The 16,688-nt window shown below is 34.1% G+C and overlaps 1 protein-coding gene across 1 annotated transcript in view; it reads right to left on the bottom strand.

Annotated features, from left to right (window-relative positions):
• LOC135211296 (melanopsin-like) overlaps window positions 1-16,688 on the bottom strand; it is a 120,931-nt gene that overhangs the window by 22,137 nt on the left and 82,106 nt on the right. The window contains exons 2-3 of the mRNA XM_064244614.1: window positions 12,235-12,522; window positions 6,208-6,390 (exon numbers count right to left, since the gene is read on the bottom strand). Of these exons, the coding sequence (XP_064100684.1) occupies window positions 6,208-6,390; window positions 12,235-12,520 (469 nt within the window). The 5' untranslated portion in view covers window positions 12,521-12,522. The remainder of the gene's footprint in view (window positions 1-6,207; window positions 6,391-12,234; window positions 12,523-16,688) is intronic.

Raw genomic sequence — 16,688 nt, 5'->3', positions numbered from 1 at the left:
ATATATCTTTACTTCCTGGTGAGGTTTACACACACATACACACACACACATATACAGACATATATTATACATATAATATAATATTTAAATATATATAATTAACGAAAGATGGCTTTGAGTTCCAACCCAGAATGCTGATCATAAGTCCACCCAACTAGGGCCAAGTAAAGGGGCGTGGTCCTAGCTACCCCACCTCCCAGAATACTTGCCGAGAAATCAGTTACGAACAAATCTGTAAGCAATCCAACATAGACTAATTTTACAGTTCTAAATCTTACTAAGAATATGACCATAACTCGTGATAAGATCTAACCTGGAGTTATATTCATTTTTAAAATAAATGTTAAGAGAGTCGTAGTGAGTAGTTGGGCGTTAGAATTTTATTTAGGATTAATTTCCTCCTGGCCGTACTATAATGTTGGAAAGTAAACATTCTGAAATAGAAAGTGCCTCTTCAGTTAATCCACCTCTTTCACTCGACGAACTTGATATCATTTTTTTGCTGATATAAACTGCTCTGTATTGTTCGTTTGAATTCGAATTCCAAGAAGCCTCCATGGAGGTTAAATCTCTCTCTCTCTCTCTCTCTCTCTCTCTCTCTCTCTCTCTCTCTCTCTCTCTCTCTCTCTCTCTCTCCTTCTTCTTGCTCTCTCTCTCTCTCTATATATATATATCTATATATATATCTTATATATATATATATATATATATATATATATATATAATATATATATATCTTAAAGGCACAGTAATAGGTTGTTAACCTTAGCTCTTGCCGGTTAGAGACAGTCACAAAACGCTGGATTCCTCGAAGATGCTGAAATGAAAAACAGACAAGATAGCTTACCAGTGCACTTTGTGGTCAGTGACACCTCGAAGATCACGAGTTTCAGGCATGAAGCATGCGTGCCTATTGTGTGCAAACCAGTGTGTGTGTGCGTGTGTGTGTGTTCGTAACGAACAGAAAATGACATTTAATCTGGAGAACAAGTGCTAAGGGGGGACTCACTGATTGTGATTGACAGAGTGTGGAACACGCCTGGAAGAGGTGTTTCAGGTCCGTTGGACAAGGTAACGTAAGAGAGAACTTTGGAAAAGTTAACATTTGAAGTGACCTTTACTTGTGTCTGGAGAAAGAAAAGTGGGGTGCAGTACACATTCTTTATTGATTAACTTTAATATTTAAGTGATGTCATAATTATAGTCTCTTTATTTCAGATGGATTCGAAGTTACCCCATGGGTTTATTCTCTGACTGGTTTTGATTACTAATAAACTATTAATGTTTGGACACAGAGGGGAAGAGGGTGTACTTACTTAAATATGATTTTGAGAGGAATATGATAGTTTAACGTTTCTTTTGAGTCAGGGTTAATTAACTTTATTCCATTTTTAAGTTAGCTAATTTTGGGAAATAACAAGTAAATTTTTATAACCACAGGAGTTTATCTTTGCCTAGTTCGGACTTTCAGCCAACTCCAAAGAGGATATGCAACGGAACAAGGGTAGGTTAAGTTGCCAGTTAGATGTTTGTTTCATTTTGTTCAAACGAGTGTCATTTGACCTAAAAAAATACCTCATTATATATATATATATATATATATATATATATATATATATATAAATATATAGGACACAAAAGAGGAAAGAGACAGAAGAAAATAAAAAAAAGAGAAGAAATAAAAAAATGTATCCTACCAATAAATAAAGTAATTGTCACACGTGCCACGCACAGCTATACATAAATAGAAAGACTGATGATGTTGTAATGTCTTTAAAAGGATTCCTCGGATATGTGCTGACAGAGGAGCATCTGACATATTATCTCCCCTTTTATTGATTCTCCCTGATTCTTTATCTGGATGGTATTAGTGGATAAGTAGAACGGATGACATGATGAGAGATGAGGTGAAAACAGAATGGCTGAATAGAGGTAGACGGATTAGGAAGAGACTTGGAGTGTCTTTCAAAGCTAAGGTAGGACTGTATGAAGGAATTATAATCATTATTATTATTCAGAAGATGAACCCTATTCCTATGGAACAAGCCCCACTCGAAATTCAATCCTCCAAAGAAGATGGTTGTTCATTTGGAAGTAGTAACAGAAGGTATTGGGAAATGCAGAAAGAAGAGATAAGTTATTAGAAAAAAAATATAAATTGACTAAGAAATAGATACAATTATAATCAAATAACTGAAAATGCAAGGAGAATTGTGTTCCAGAGTCTTACGGTGTGATCAAAATAACACTTTTATATCAAACTGTTCACGTAGCTGGATCAGAGTGCTTTTATATAGTCTGTTCACGAGGAGAGAATAAAGGAAGAAGAAGAAAAATTGGCGAATAGATGGTATATTTCTGATATAAAAGGAAGGAGGAGGAGATAAACAAGTAAAAAATACAAAAATAGAGTTTTACGTCCGGTGGTGGCCTCAACCAAGGCCCATGAAACCCAGCCACTATCCGTTGGTGGGCTGTGTTTTCGGCACATATAGAGCTTCCAGAAATAAGATTTGGGGTCATTTTTACCTTGAATAAAATGTTAAAAACTACCGAGGCTAGAGGGCTGCAATTTGGTATGTTTGATGATTGGACAGTGTATGATCAACATTTGCAATTTGCAGCCCTTTAGCCTCAGTAAGGTTCAAGATCTGGAACGAGAGGGCCTTAGTATCCAATTGAGGATACTAATGACGAGATGCGGAAGTTATTCGCACAGAAGGTTGATTTGTGATTTAGCAGTTATGAAAAAAATAGCAAACATTAAAATTTTGAATCTAAAACGTAATCTTCAGCAGTTTTGAGCAACAGTCGTATTTCTGAAAAAAATTATGAAAATAATATTTTCATTGCATGAATGTAATTGTTTGTATTTTGATTTGTAATCTTCTTTGGTGGATCAAAATAAAAAAAATTCATAAACACACTCAGATATATATATATATATATATATATATATATATATATATATATATATATATATATATATATATATATATATATATATATATATATATATATATATATATATATATATATAAGTGAAAGTATAAACAGTGGTTAAATAAATATTCAAAATACAATGCCATGTGCTAGTGTTTCCTTAAATGTATGTTTAAGATTTAATGTTACATGTTGGTTTTAGATAAATTACAAAATTACATACAGGAATAAAAATGAATATAGAAATCTAAATACAGGAATTAAAAAAAAATGATTTTATAGTATGCATAAAGGTACAAGTCAGATAATTTCTTTTTATACATAAATGTGTATAACTTAAATTTGAGTGAGTGAGTGAGTGAGCGTGTGTGTGTGTGTGCGTGTCCAAATGGTCTACGTTGGTTAACGGCTGCAGATTCGTGTTGGGCGGGGTCTCAACGACCTGAGCAGCAAGGATGTTACTTGGCTCTCGCTGGGCCCTCTCGTGTCTTCCAAGGGGCGTGATATTCTCGGTGGGTTGGGGCGTGCTGTCTGGTGCCGTTCTTCATTATAATGAAGAACAGCACCGCTCCGGGGGGACCGAAGGAGATGTGCACGAATGTAGTTTAGAAATTTACTTGTCCAGAGGAGATGTGTCAATCTCACAGCCAAAACTACATCGGGCACACTACAACGACCCTTCGGAGACGTCTGCTGGGTCACAGAAATCAAGGGGCCATCCATCAACATTACATAGATGTTCACGACAGGAAGCCATCTCTACAAGAGCTCATAGAAGGCACCCAGGTCGTGCACAGAGAAGACAACTATGGTCGTCTCTTAATAACCGAGGCGGTGAGCTTCGTTATTCAGAAGCCGACCTTGAACGTCCAACAAGAGTCGGACCATATACTCCCCTCCAGCAGGAGAAGGAATACACAAGTCAACAGGGACCAGACAGCACGCCCCAACCCACCAAGAATATCACGCCCCTTGGAAGACACGAGAGGGCCCAGCGAGAGCCAAGTAACATCCTTGCTCAGGTCGTTGAGACCCCGCCCAACACGAATCTGCAGCCGTTAACCAACGTAGACCATTTGGACACGCACACACACACATGCTCACTCACTCACTCACTCAAATTTAAGTTATACACATTTATGTATAAAAAGAAATTATCTGACTTGTACCTATATGCATACTATAAAATCATTTTTTAATTCCTGTATTTAGATTTCTATATTCATTTTTATTCCTGTATGTAATTTTGTAATTTATCTAAAACCAACATGTAACATTAAATCTTAAACATACATTTAAGGAAACACTAGCACATGGCATTGTATTTTGAATATATATATATATATATATATACATATATATATATATATATATATAATATATTATTATAATATATATATATATATAATAGAAACTACAGAAAACACAGAAAATAAGTAGCTTCGGTATTACGTAACGCGACCGAAACAGATATCTGTCTAGGTTGCTATATGTCACGGAGGCATCAATTTAACTTGCCATTTTTCAATATCGGCGGAATGAAGAGATGACTGATGAACCCGTCAAAGATTATACTTTTCTTAATTCTTCAACAGTGAGCTCTTGCGTCGCGTCGTGCAACTTACATAAGAATCATTAACTCTCTCTCTCTCTCTCTCTCTCTCTCTCTCTCTCTCTCTCTCTCTCTCTCTATCTCTCTCTCCAGCAATATGTACCATGATGAAAATATTTCAGTGTAGGAAAAATAATTGAGGTCAGACAGATTTTTTTAATCTTCTCGCGTATATACACGCGTTCTTCAATTTGTAGCTTTTACAAGAAACCATTTAACAATTCCAATAATGTTTTAGATGGAATTTCCCCCAGGAATAAAAAATAGATACTTGAATGATTCCAGTTCAGTTTTAAATGAAACTTCTCACTGGCTATATCAAATAAATAACTGAATGTGAATATTTGTTTACGAAGGTTCTAATACGAAAACGTATTTCAATTCATGTTCCTTGCAGTTGATTACCCTTCCAGCCAGTGTTTTTTTTCTGTGGCAGTTGCAACTTATGAACATCTTAAATAATATTGATTTCCATTAGAAAGATTGAATTTTTAAATCCAGTGCTCGCATGATAAATAACCATGATTACATCTCAGTAATTTTCACCAAAAAAGATTGTCAACGAAAGGACTTAACACATTCGATTCCTTGTTACTTTTCGAGTCACTGATTTTTCGAGTCAAGGATCTTCAGAGTCACTGATATTTCTGGTCATGATCTTTAGAGTCACTGATCTTTTGAGTCACTGATTTTTCGAGCCATGATCCTTTGAGTCATTGATTTTTAGAGTCAGGGATCTTTAGTCACTGAGTTTTAGAGTCAGGGTTCTTTAGAGTCAATAATATTTCTGGTCATGATCTTTAGAGTCACTGATTTTTCAAGTCGTGATCGTTTGAGTCACTGATATTTCATGTCACTGATCTTTTGAGTCACGGATCTTTAGAGTCACTGATCTTTTGAGTACTGATCTTTAGAGTCATTGATTTTTCGAGTCATGATCTTTAGAGTCACGGATCTTTAGAGTCACTAATATTTCGAGTCAAGGATATTTCGAGTCACTGATATTTCGAGTCACTGATGTTTTGAGTCACGGATCTTTAGAGTCACTGGTCTTTTGAGTACTGATCTTTAGAGTCATTGATTTTTCGAGTCATGATCTTTAGAATCACTGATATTTCGATTCAAGGATATTTCGAGTCACTGATTTTTCGAGCCATGATCTTTAGAGTCACGGATCTTTAGAGTCACTGACCATACAAGGACTATGAGTGACTCGAGACCTTTCATTCGGACAGTAAGTCCATTATTATTATTATTATTATTATTATTATTATTATTATTATTATTATTATTATTATTATTATTATTATTATTATTATTATCATTCAGTAGATGAAACCTATCCATATGGAACAAACCGACCAAAGGGGCCACTGACTTGAAATTCAAGTTCCGAAGAATATTAAGGTGTTCATTCGGAAGAAGCAAGAGGAAGTAAAGGGAAATGCAGGAAAAGAGATACCACTTAATAAAACAAACGGATTAATAATTAGATTAACAGATAAAAATGTATTGAAGTGCAAGAAGAATAGTAGTGGGGTAGTACTGATAGCATTTTTCGCTTGAACTTCAGAACTGAACGACAACTTCTTGGAGGCTGTTCCACGGTCCTCCAACGTTTTGTGTGTGTGTCTTCTAACTTTTCAACTTACCTAAATCATGGAAGACCCATCTGTGACTGAAACTGGACGCCATAGCTGCTGGGTAGCTGCCAATGGCCAAGAGCAGATGAATCACAGCGAGGTTCAGCAGAAGCACTTCTGCTGGAGTCAGGTTTTTGTAGCGACGCCAGAACATGATCACGCTGGAGCCGTTGCCTATGAAGGACACGAGACCTGAGGAGAAGAGGAATTTGGCGTTGAGTGGTTTAGTGATGAAAATAAATTGGAAGATTTAGGATGAAGGAACTAATAGGTTTGGTGTTGTAGATAGGCAGCTTATCTTGGTGTGTGGTTTGTTCAAGGAGAAAAATGATAGAGAAGTCATTTAATCACTTTGGTTAAAGAGAGAGAGAGAGAGAGGAGAGAGAGAGAGAGAGAGAGAGAGAGAGAGAGAGAGACGTCATACAAATTAGAGTTTACCCTGGATCAGTGAGAGAGAGAGAGAGAGAGAGAGAGAGAGAGAGAGAGAGAGAGAGAGAGAGAGAGAGAGAGAGAGAGAGAGAGAGAAAGATAAGGAGTAACTTTAAAGAGAACGATAGTGTTATACACTTGTCTGAAGAGTATGCAAACCTCTGTCGAGGGCTAAGAATTTTGAGGATTTGTTGCATGTGCAAGAGATGCAGAGTTGAATGATATGAGAGAGGGGAACGGGACAGTATAAGTTTGCAGATGAATGTGAAAATATTATCGAGCACTTGAGGAGAGTAATCAATAGCCTGAATGATGGAAATTATATCATTTTTGTTTCCCTTAAATTTTAAGTTCACGGTAATAGGCTGTGGATTAGAAGAAGAATTTAACATAGGGGGCAATTCTCCAAAAGACGAAACTACAGTGTAGGATATCCTCCTATAAGACAGGTGAAAGAAAATCAGTGAATATGGAATAAAAAGCGCCATTTTAAAATTAAACATTCCCCTGAATATAAGAAAACACCTGATAAAAATAATTTGGAATTATATTTTTGCACACAAATCACAATCCAGGTATTGGAAAACAATCCTGTATTGTATACAGTGTTCTATTGAATTTGCTCTTTTCTTCATCTATCTAATTTCTTGCTTATCTATCTACACTGACTGGAGAGGCTACGGAGCCATTTATCCATCTAATTCTAATGAGACGAAATAAATCCTGCGAGAAATTGATAGAGATATTCTGACAAGAAGACGAATGGCAGGGGAAATTCTCACCGGGTATAAATCCATTCCAAAGGCAATGGATTGCTCACCTGTGCGGAAGGATTATTCTCACCAAATGATGAGGAATGATTGACTAATCTCATTTACATGGGATTTGAGAACATATTCGGAACAATTCCAGCTGAGTGAAAAAAAAAGACAGGATTTTTCTACCGATGGCAATTGGAAGATAGAGAGTAACATTTTTCTGAAAACGGTGTAATGTTATGAGAAGAAATGCTATTCTTTTGATGCCGAAATCTTGAGTAAGGTCATCCTACGTCACGAAGTAATATGTTCACCAAAGAGAACGTATTCTAAAGAATATCCTTCAACCAAGCAAAGGAATATCAGGAAAGATTGTGCCAAAGTCATAAATATCCTAAGAAAATGTCCACAAAACAAAATATAAGGGATACCTTCCAAACGGCGGCGCAGCAGAGAAACCCCATGTATGTAAAGACTGGAAAAAATACTAAGATGTAGCCGCTGAGAGATATTCTGAAGCAGGAGAAAGAGGACCTGCCACTAGCCTTAACATGTAGGTCTTCAAGAGTGAAAGACCCGCCTTGGTATTACCCTCCACAACAGCTCTTAGGATTCAATAACGAAAGGATTTGGACGAAGCCCGGGCATGACATACGAATTAGAGGTTACCCAGACACACACACACACACACACACACACACACACAGGTGAGGGGACATGTCATACAAATTACAGTTTACCCAGAGAGAGAGAGAGAGAGAGAGAGAGAGAGAGAGAGAGAGAGTGAGGACATATCATACAAATTACAGTTTACCCCGAGAGAGAGAGAGAGAGAGAGAGAGAGAGAGAGAGAGAGAGAGAGAGAGAGAGAGAGACGTATTGCAGACTCTTATGAGATATTGCGTGCTCTGTAAGCTACGATATTTTAATGTAAATATTTGAAAGAAAAATGACAAGAAATGATTCGTAAATGTTATGAATAGGTAAAAATTCTGATAAAGCCTAACATGAATATCTTATGATCTAAGACTCAGTGTTAGTCTTTGCGTAAAACGCGAAGTAGTCCGAAAGGTGTATGAATATACCTCTTATAAAAGAGGCTACAGTAATTATGCAAAGAGTTAAGACGCTATAGTTGCAGACAATATCCAGTATTTATATTTATTCACAGCCACAACAATTCCCCCCACCACCCAAAAGAAAAGATAACGATAGGCGCTTTCATCATCTGTGGCTACCAACTCTCCCAGACAAAGTAGAAATCTCCGCAGAGATAAGCATTTATATAAAGGAACATTACGACCTACTTTTCCCATCCGTTGGATTATCTCGCAGACTTCCCATCTTCTCATACCCAGACCTCATCAATTTTGTGTGTGTGTGTGTGTGTGTGTGTGTGTGTGTGCGTGAGGTCTCCGTGGTAGTACTTCCGGGAAGCTGGTAGTCAGACATGTTGGAATTTCGTAGTCGCCCTTCTTTGTGTGTGTGTGTGTGTTTTTTCTTTTTATTTATGAGAGTTGCGGCAATGAAATGTTATAATAAATGCAATGATATATATACATACATATATATGTATATATATATATATATATATATATATATATATATATATATATATATATATATACATACACACACACACACACACACACACACACACATATATATATATATATATATATATATATATATATATATATATATATATATATATATAATATATATATACTAGGAATACAATTGCAAACAGCCATAGTAGCATTGTAAATTTATTGGCCAAATTTTTGAGACCACATATCTCATCATCAGGGCTGTAAAATACAATGAATGAAGATTTAAAAAAAGGACTCAGTTAAAAAAATTCACAAAGTCTAAAAACAAGACTTGAATTTAAAACAAACAAAAACGAGCTAAAGCAATTTTTAAAAACATTGAAAACCTAATACTGAAAAAACTTTTAAAATTGTATATATAAAAAATTATGATGTTAAAATGTATTAGTACCTTACTCTATCTGAGCTAAGAACTGAGTGACATTCTCAGTTTTTCAGGAGGACGGTGTCAACTTAGGCGATATATAAGATAGTGGAAGAGGTCTGGCTGTTTAAGGAAGGAACAAGCTGCTTTATAGTTAACGATTCCAGGATGGAGAGAGAGTGGTCATTGGGTGCTTGGGCGATGACATTAAAATCTTCATAAGAGAATGATGTCTTGCATTTCTTACATTGGTCTCTTATATCAGAAAATTCTTTAGTTTTTAATTGACATCCAGTTCAGTGACTAACTCCAAAATGAGAATCAGCTCTGACTTTGAGTAATCTCTTAGTGGCTCCGATATATTTCCCAACTTTACATTTTGGGCAAGTGAAACAATAAACCACTAGAGACCGCATCAAGGCAGGAAGCCTATCCTTATGGTGAAATAATGACCCAATTGTTTTAGGATTGTTCGAACATAATCTGATATCTAGAGCTGGAAATTTACTGCGAATTGAGTCTTGCAGTGTTTGTTTGAATATCCTCGAATGTACAAAAGGAATGGAGGCATACATGAGCAATTTAGGGACATTAGGTATGGACAAACGGGTTTGAAATATATTATTCAAGAAGCTATTTACATACTTGTTGAATAAGAAGGAAGGATACGAATTATTTTTGAAAAATTGAACTAAAAACAAGATTTCCTCGTGAAAGTTGTGCCAGGTAGAGGATAATTTATAAGCACGGTGGAACAGTGTGAAAATACTATTTGATTTAAAAATGAAAGATCAATTGCTGTAAAAGTTCGTACCTTGACTGTAAATGTCTTTTTTTTTTTTTTTTAAACACTGGTATTAAAACCTTGGGAGTTCGAGTGATTAAAATATCTAAAAATGGAAGTTTATTGTCGTCTTCGTGCTTAATATTCCAAGAAATTTTCTGCATCCGCCCTAGATCTAAATAAAGCAATTGTGTCATCTATATCTCTTCTGTAAAAGAGAGGCCGACATGTTGAGGAACATCTTTCGAGCATTTGTTCTTCGAGAGAGCACATGAAGGCATTGGCCATAACTGGACCTAAAGGGGATCCCATAGAAACACCATCTACTTGTTTGTATTATCTTGTTAAATATAAAGTGAGTGTCCTGCACTGCAATTTCTAAAAGTTTCCTAAAATTGTCCTTGTTAAAGCCGTGAAATAAAAAATCATCAACAAAAAAGATTTTCTCTAAAATAATATCAACCGTCGCCTGCAACGGTATATTTGTGAAGAGGGATGTAACATCAAAACTAACCATATGCAAGTCAACATTCTGCGGTAAAATATCAGGTACAAGGCTGGCGGAATTATGTAAGGAATACTCATTATTGGCGAATGGCTGTAACATTGGTACGAGATATTTAGCTATTTGATAGTTGGGAGTGTTATAAGCAGCCAAAATAGGTCTCAAAGGAACATTATCTTTGTGTATTTTTGGAAGACCATATAAATTTCCGTATGAAGAACCAGAAGAGTATAATTCTTGGTAGGTACTTTCATTTATAATATTATTATCTTTAAAACCTTAAGTAACATTCTCCTGGTAAAGCCTTTATTCACAAATGCATGTGAAAGCATTTGTTATTTTCCATGGGAAAGCGATATTGATTATCACGAAGTAAGGATACAAAAAATCTATTTTCCTATTAAACTTTGCCGATGTAATAAAACATTTAAAATACTATTAAGAAAAAAACTGACCATAGCAATATGGGATCAAACTGTAGAATAAAAAATAGAAAATAATCTACTTTCCTATTGAACTTTGCCGATACAATAAAAAAAAATGTAAAATAGTATTAAGAAAATAATTTACCATAGCAATATGGGATCAAACTGTAAAATAACTGTAGAAAAAAAAATCTATTCCTATTGAATTTTGCCGATACAATAAAACATTTAAAATAGTACTAAGAAAAAAAATTGACCATTGCAATATGGGATCAAACTGTAGAATAAAGAATAAAAAAATAATCTATTTTCGTATTGAACTTTGCCGATACAATAAAACACTTAACACAGTATTAGGCAAAAATATTGACCATAGCAATACGGGACCAAACTAAAAGAAAAAGAAAGATCCAATTGATTTTATTTTTATATTTCTCAGAGGACTCCTGCCCAGACAATTCATCCAGTGCTAAAGGTGAAGATTTGAACGAGATGGAATAGGTACTCGTAGTGGTTAATGGGAAAAGAACTCGTAGTGGTCTTGATGGGATGGGATGGGAATCTATTCCTGGTGGGGAGGAATGGAATTTTTTCTTTGGCAGTTTGGTGGAGATGACGGGAAATGGACAAGAAGAAAAATAAAATAAAGTAAGAGTAACTCGGAGATCATTACGGGACTCGGAGGTAGAAGGAATCAAGTGCAATCTAAAACAACCAAAGTGGTTGTAGCTCACGTGGTTATTATATAAGTTATTTACTTTTGTTTAACGTGATTATGATAATCATAACTATGAGTTTTAATGAGGTCACCTTTATAATAAGAAATGTATATATATATATATATATATATATATATATATATATATATATATATATATATATATATATATGCAATTGTAATAGTCACAATGCCAGGTTTTGTAGTGACAAGTGTAGCCAAAAAAGAGCAAAGAATTTGAGAAGTAAAGAGGGCATTGTGGCTATTATAATTGCATATGTATCTGGTAAAAAAATTGACCAGTAGATTCTACATAAATATTTGTATATATTGTATATATATATATATATATATATATATATATATATATATAATATATATATATATATATATATATATATATATATACATAGAAAGAGAGAAGTCGTCCATCACCTTACCTATGAACACCAAGAAGGACCCAACTATGTAGTCCTCATACCACTTGAGACGCGAATCGAACTTGTCTCTGTAGTGATGCCCGAGAGTAATGTTATAGGCAACAGGCCCTGCCATGTGGTGGGGGGTATCCAGGTGCCCCAGATCGGGCAGGGCGCTGCTGCTGCTGCCACCGAAGAAGTCCGTGCCGTTCTCCAGTAGGGCTCTGTGGGCCTGCAGGGGTTCGCCCTCTGCTATCTCCTGGGGCGTGGCGAAGGATGCTACTGCTGTGGCTGCTAGGATGTCCATTCCTGCAGGAGGGGAAATACTGGAATTAATGATGGAATAAAGGTGTTAATTAAATTGGTTGGACAGCGTGACAGAGAGATCCAGGAAATAAAGGAAGTGAAATACAAGGATACGGATGGATATGGAAGAAATTCCCACAATTGAAAAAAAACCTAGTTTGAGATTTTGGACAGTAAGATTCCAGAAATGGATCAGGGATGGAGGTAAAGTAAAAGGCTTTAAAAAAGCTTACGGTGTACCAAGTGAGGTGCACTGTGGGCATTACCACCTTACGAAGCTAGGTTGATCGGCCTACTGTACTTAAACTAAAAAGCATCAGTTCTGTAAAATACGGTTATGAAATGAAGCCTTTTTAGTGCATCATAAAATGAACTTATAATTTTTTCCCGGAAAGAAAAAATGAAATATACACGGGTTTCATGTTGGAAAAAAGTATCATTCTTTTTATCGCTTTCTCATTGAGATATGATAATTATGAAAGTTTGGAAACTTTAAGGTTAGTCTCCATTTAACCGGGAAAATGTCGCTTCGCCAGTCTCAGTCCAGTGAAGGAATTTCAAAATGTTTATTTACCTTCTTCCCCTAGTTAAATGAATGTGTCATTTTCCCCTAGAGGTATGGAATATACTCATCGATTATAGCTAGTGTTCGTTAGAGTCTTATAAGTGATTAGAAATCATTTTCCACGGGTTCATCAATTAACCAAAAATTCCGTAGTCTCGTCAGCTGACCTGAATTCACCGAGATTCAAAGATTTAATGGAATTCTGCATCTCTCTCTCATAGAATTTTTATTATCGGGACCTGTTGGAATCTTATTTTAATCGAGGTTCAAAGATTTAATGGAATTCTGTATCTCTCTCATAGAATTTTTATTATCGGGACCTGTTGGAATCTTATTTTAATCGAGGTTCAAAGATCTGATGGAATTTTCTATCGAGTGTCATATATTTTGTGGAATTTTGCATCGAGATTCATAAAGCTAAGAGAACTTTTTGTTGAGATTCATATATTTCATGGAATTTCCTATTGAGATTCATAAACGCAAAGTGACTTTCTATCATGATTCATATATTTTGATTTTGTGGAATTTCTAATTGAGATTCATAAACCTTAGGAAACTTTCTATCATGATTCATATATTTTCTGGAATTTCCTATTGAGATTCATAAACCTTAGGAACTTTCTATCATGATTCATGTATTTTCTGGAATTTCCTATGGAGATTCATAAACGCAAGGGAACTTTCTATCATGATTCATATTTTTTTGGAATTTCCTATAAAGATTCATAAACGCAAGGGAACTTTCTATCATGATTCATATATATATTTTATGGAATTCCCTATTGAGTTTCATAAACCTAATGGAACTTTATATCAGGTTTCATATAGTTTCTGGAACTTCTTATTAAGATTCATAAACCTAAGGGAACTTTCTACCAGAATTCATATATTTCCTGGCACTGCCTGTCGACATTCACCAATTTTACTGCATTGTCAATTGACATTCATCAGTTACAATGTATTTTCCATTAATGTTCACGTAGAACAGAGTAAGTTTTACAGTTGTTTCTTCAGGCATAGGGAATTTCCCTTAAGATCAACCCCAGCCCCCTATTCAAGGGAATTTTCCCCAACTATCTGGGGAATTTCTGAGTCAGGGCAACTAGCCGTACCTGGGACGAGCTTTTCAATAACCTAATAATTGGTTCATCCGCTCGTTAGCGTAACACAGCGAGAGTTTTAATTTCGAGGAAAATTAAGTTTAACTCCAGATTCTTCCGTCTCTTACTACTACAAATTAGCTAAATTATCCCTCGGTGATTAGTAGCTAGTCATTAAGGAAGCTTTTAAGTTATAATGAATGTTTTTTCGCGTCATTAGATTCTTGATTTTTTTGATGAGCTCCATATTATGTTTTTCAATTTTATATCTTGATTTTTTGATGAGCTCCATATTATGTTTTTCAGTTTTATATCGCTATTTCATCTTCGTAAAATCTAAAATGGCTATGAGAATAATGATAATTAAATTAACAAAATTGATAAGATCGATAAGAAATCTTAACTAATAATTAGACCAAATGTGTCTACTAACTAATATATTTAAAATCAGAATTACAATCATAATTATAATTAGGATTAAATTCCTAATGAACCTTAACTACTGATTAGACTATAGTTTTCTTATGTATATTATGATTAATATTACATTCGTAATTATAATAAAATATTGATTAACCCAGTTATCACGTTCTTCAATTAACGAAAATGTATGTAAAAAGATAATGATAGCTTATTTAACAAGAATTACTAATTGTTTTCTTCAAAACCTTCAATATTCGTAAAATATGTGATCGCATTTTATCATACAATTTTACGTTTGAGGATTCAATCTATGTATAAAGAACCTTGAAGGTGATTATTACGTTAGTCTCTTATTTGGTAATAATTTTTTTTTTACAAAAACAGAATAAGATGAGATAGATTTACTGAATTTGTTGTAAATACATTCCTGTATATGTATACAACTGAGTAGCATGTATCTAACTGTATAAATAAAAGGAAAAGCACATCTATATATGTTTATTTCTTCAGTGTGTAATAACAAGAGTCCCAGGTGAATAAACACCAGGTTTGTGGACCTAAGGCATCGACGCTCTCTTATATTACCGTCAACTGGGACCGTAGTTTATATCATCGCGAAATTAGGCTTTACGGAACAGTAGTTAAGAGTCTAATTATCACTTAGTTAGGGTCAGAGAGTCTCGGTTCTGTATGATGTTGTTCGTCCATTCCAACATCTATTAATTTTTTTTATATCGTTTTCAAAACTTAGTATATTTAATTTAATACACACCTATATACTATTAATATTATATATATTGTATTCTATATATAGATATATATATATAATGTATATACACACACACATATATATATATATATATAATATATATATATATATATATATATGTATATATATATGTACATATGTGTGTGTATATATATTATATATACATATACATATATACATATATATATATATATATATATATATATATATCGAGCTACAATGTCCTTTAATATCTAATTCGCTCTACCTCGGAATTAATATATTTTCATATATGCTTAACCGAAGGGGAATTTTTTCTCGATAATAGATTTGCCTGGACCAGGGCGCGAACCTATGGATCCTTTCAAACCCAGGAACGTCAGTGAAGCCTTACCTACTACACCACCGCGAGAGGTAAGGCGTTCACTGACGTTCCTGGGTTTGAAAGGATCCATAGGTTCGCGCCCTGGTCTAGGCAAATCTATTATCGAGAAAAAATTTCCCCTTCGGTTTAAGCATATATGATATATTCCGAGGTAGAGCGAATTAGATATTAAAGCGGACATTGTAGCTCGATATATGTATATATAAATATTAGATATATATATATATATTATTTTATAGATATATATATATTATATATAATGTAGTATGCTATATATATCTATTAGATTATATATTAATATCTATATATATATTATATATGTATATATATATATAGTATATATATATATATATAATACATATATATAATATATAGGATATATATATATATATATATATATATATATATATATATATATATGTATGTATGGTATGTATATGTATATAAATATATATATATATATATATATATATAATATATATATATATATCTGTGTGTGTGTTTGATAAACCCCTAGACGTTATAGTCGGCATTTAATCTGTCTGACCTCGTAAATCCCTACTAACACGGCTTAGCCACGCAACCAATGGAAATGAAAAATTGCCATCAATTTGTTGAGTTTATTTTAAGGGGGAGCGTGAGGGTGAGATGGGGGAAGGGGGATGGGGTGGGGGGAGGGGATTTTGTTCTGAGTCTGTTCATGAATAAGAGAGGAGTTAAGAGAGCAATTTAATTTAGAATATTGAATTTTCAATCTGATAGAATATTACGAAAAGCCTGATAAGAGGTCATTGCAGTTTTATTAGGTAAGAGTATATCACGCGATTAATACACGTATAGCTTAGGTAGGCTCTTGTCTATATGTATATATATATATATATATATATATATATATATATATATATATATATATACATAATATATATATATATATATATATATATATAT

The sequence above is a fragment of the Macrobrachium nipponense genome, chromosome 4 (genome assembly GCF_015104395.2).
Source record: "Macrobrachium nipponense isolate FS-2020 chromosome 4, ASM1510439v2, whole genome shotgun sequence".
NCBI classification, from domain to species: Eukaryota; Metazoa; Arthropoda; class Malacostraca; order Decapoda; family Palaemonidae; genus Macrobrachium; species Macrobrachium nipponense.
Note: the sequence above shows the minus strand (reverse complement) of the source record. Positions and strands in the feature narration are given on the sequence as shown.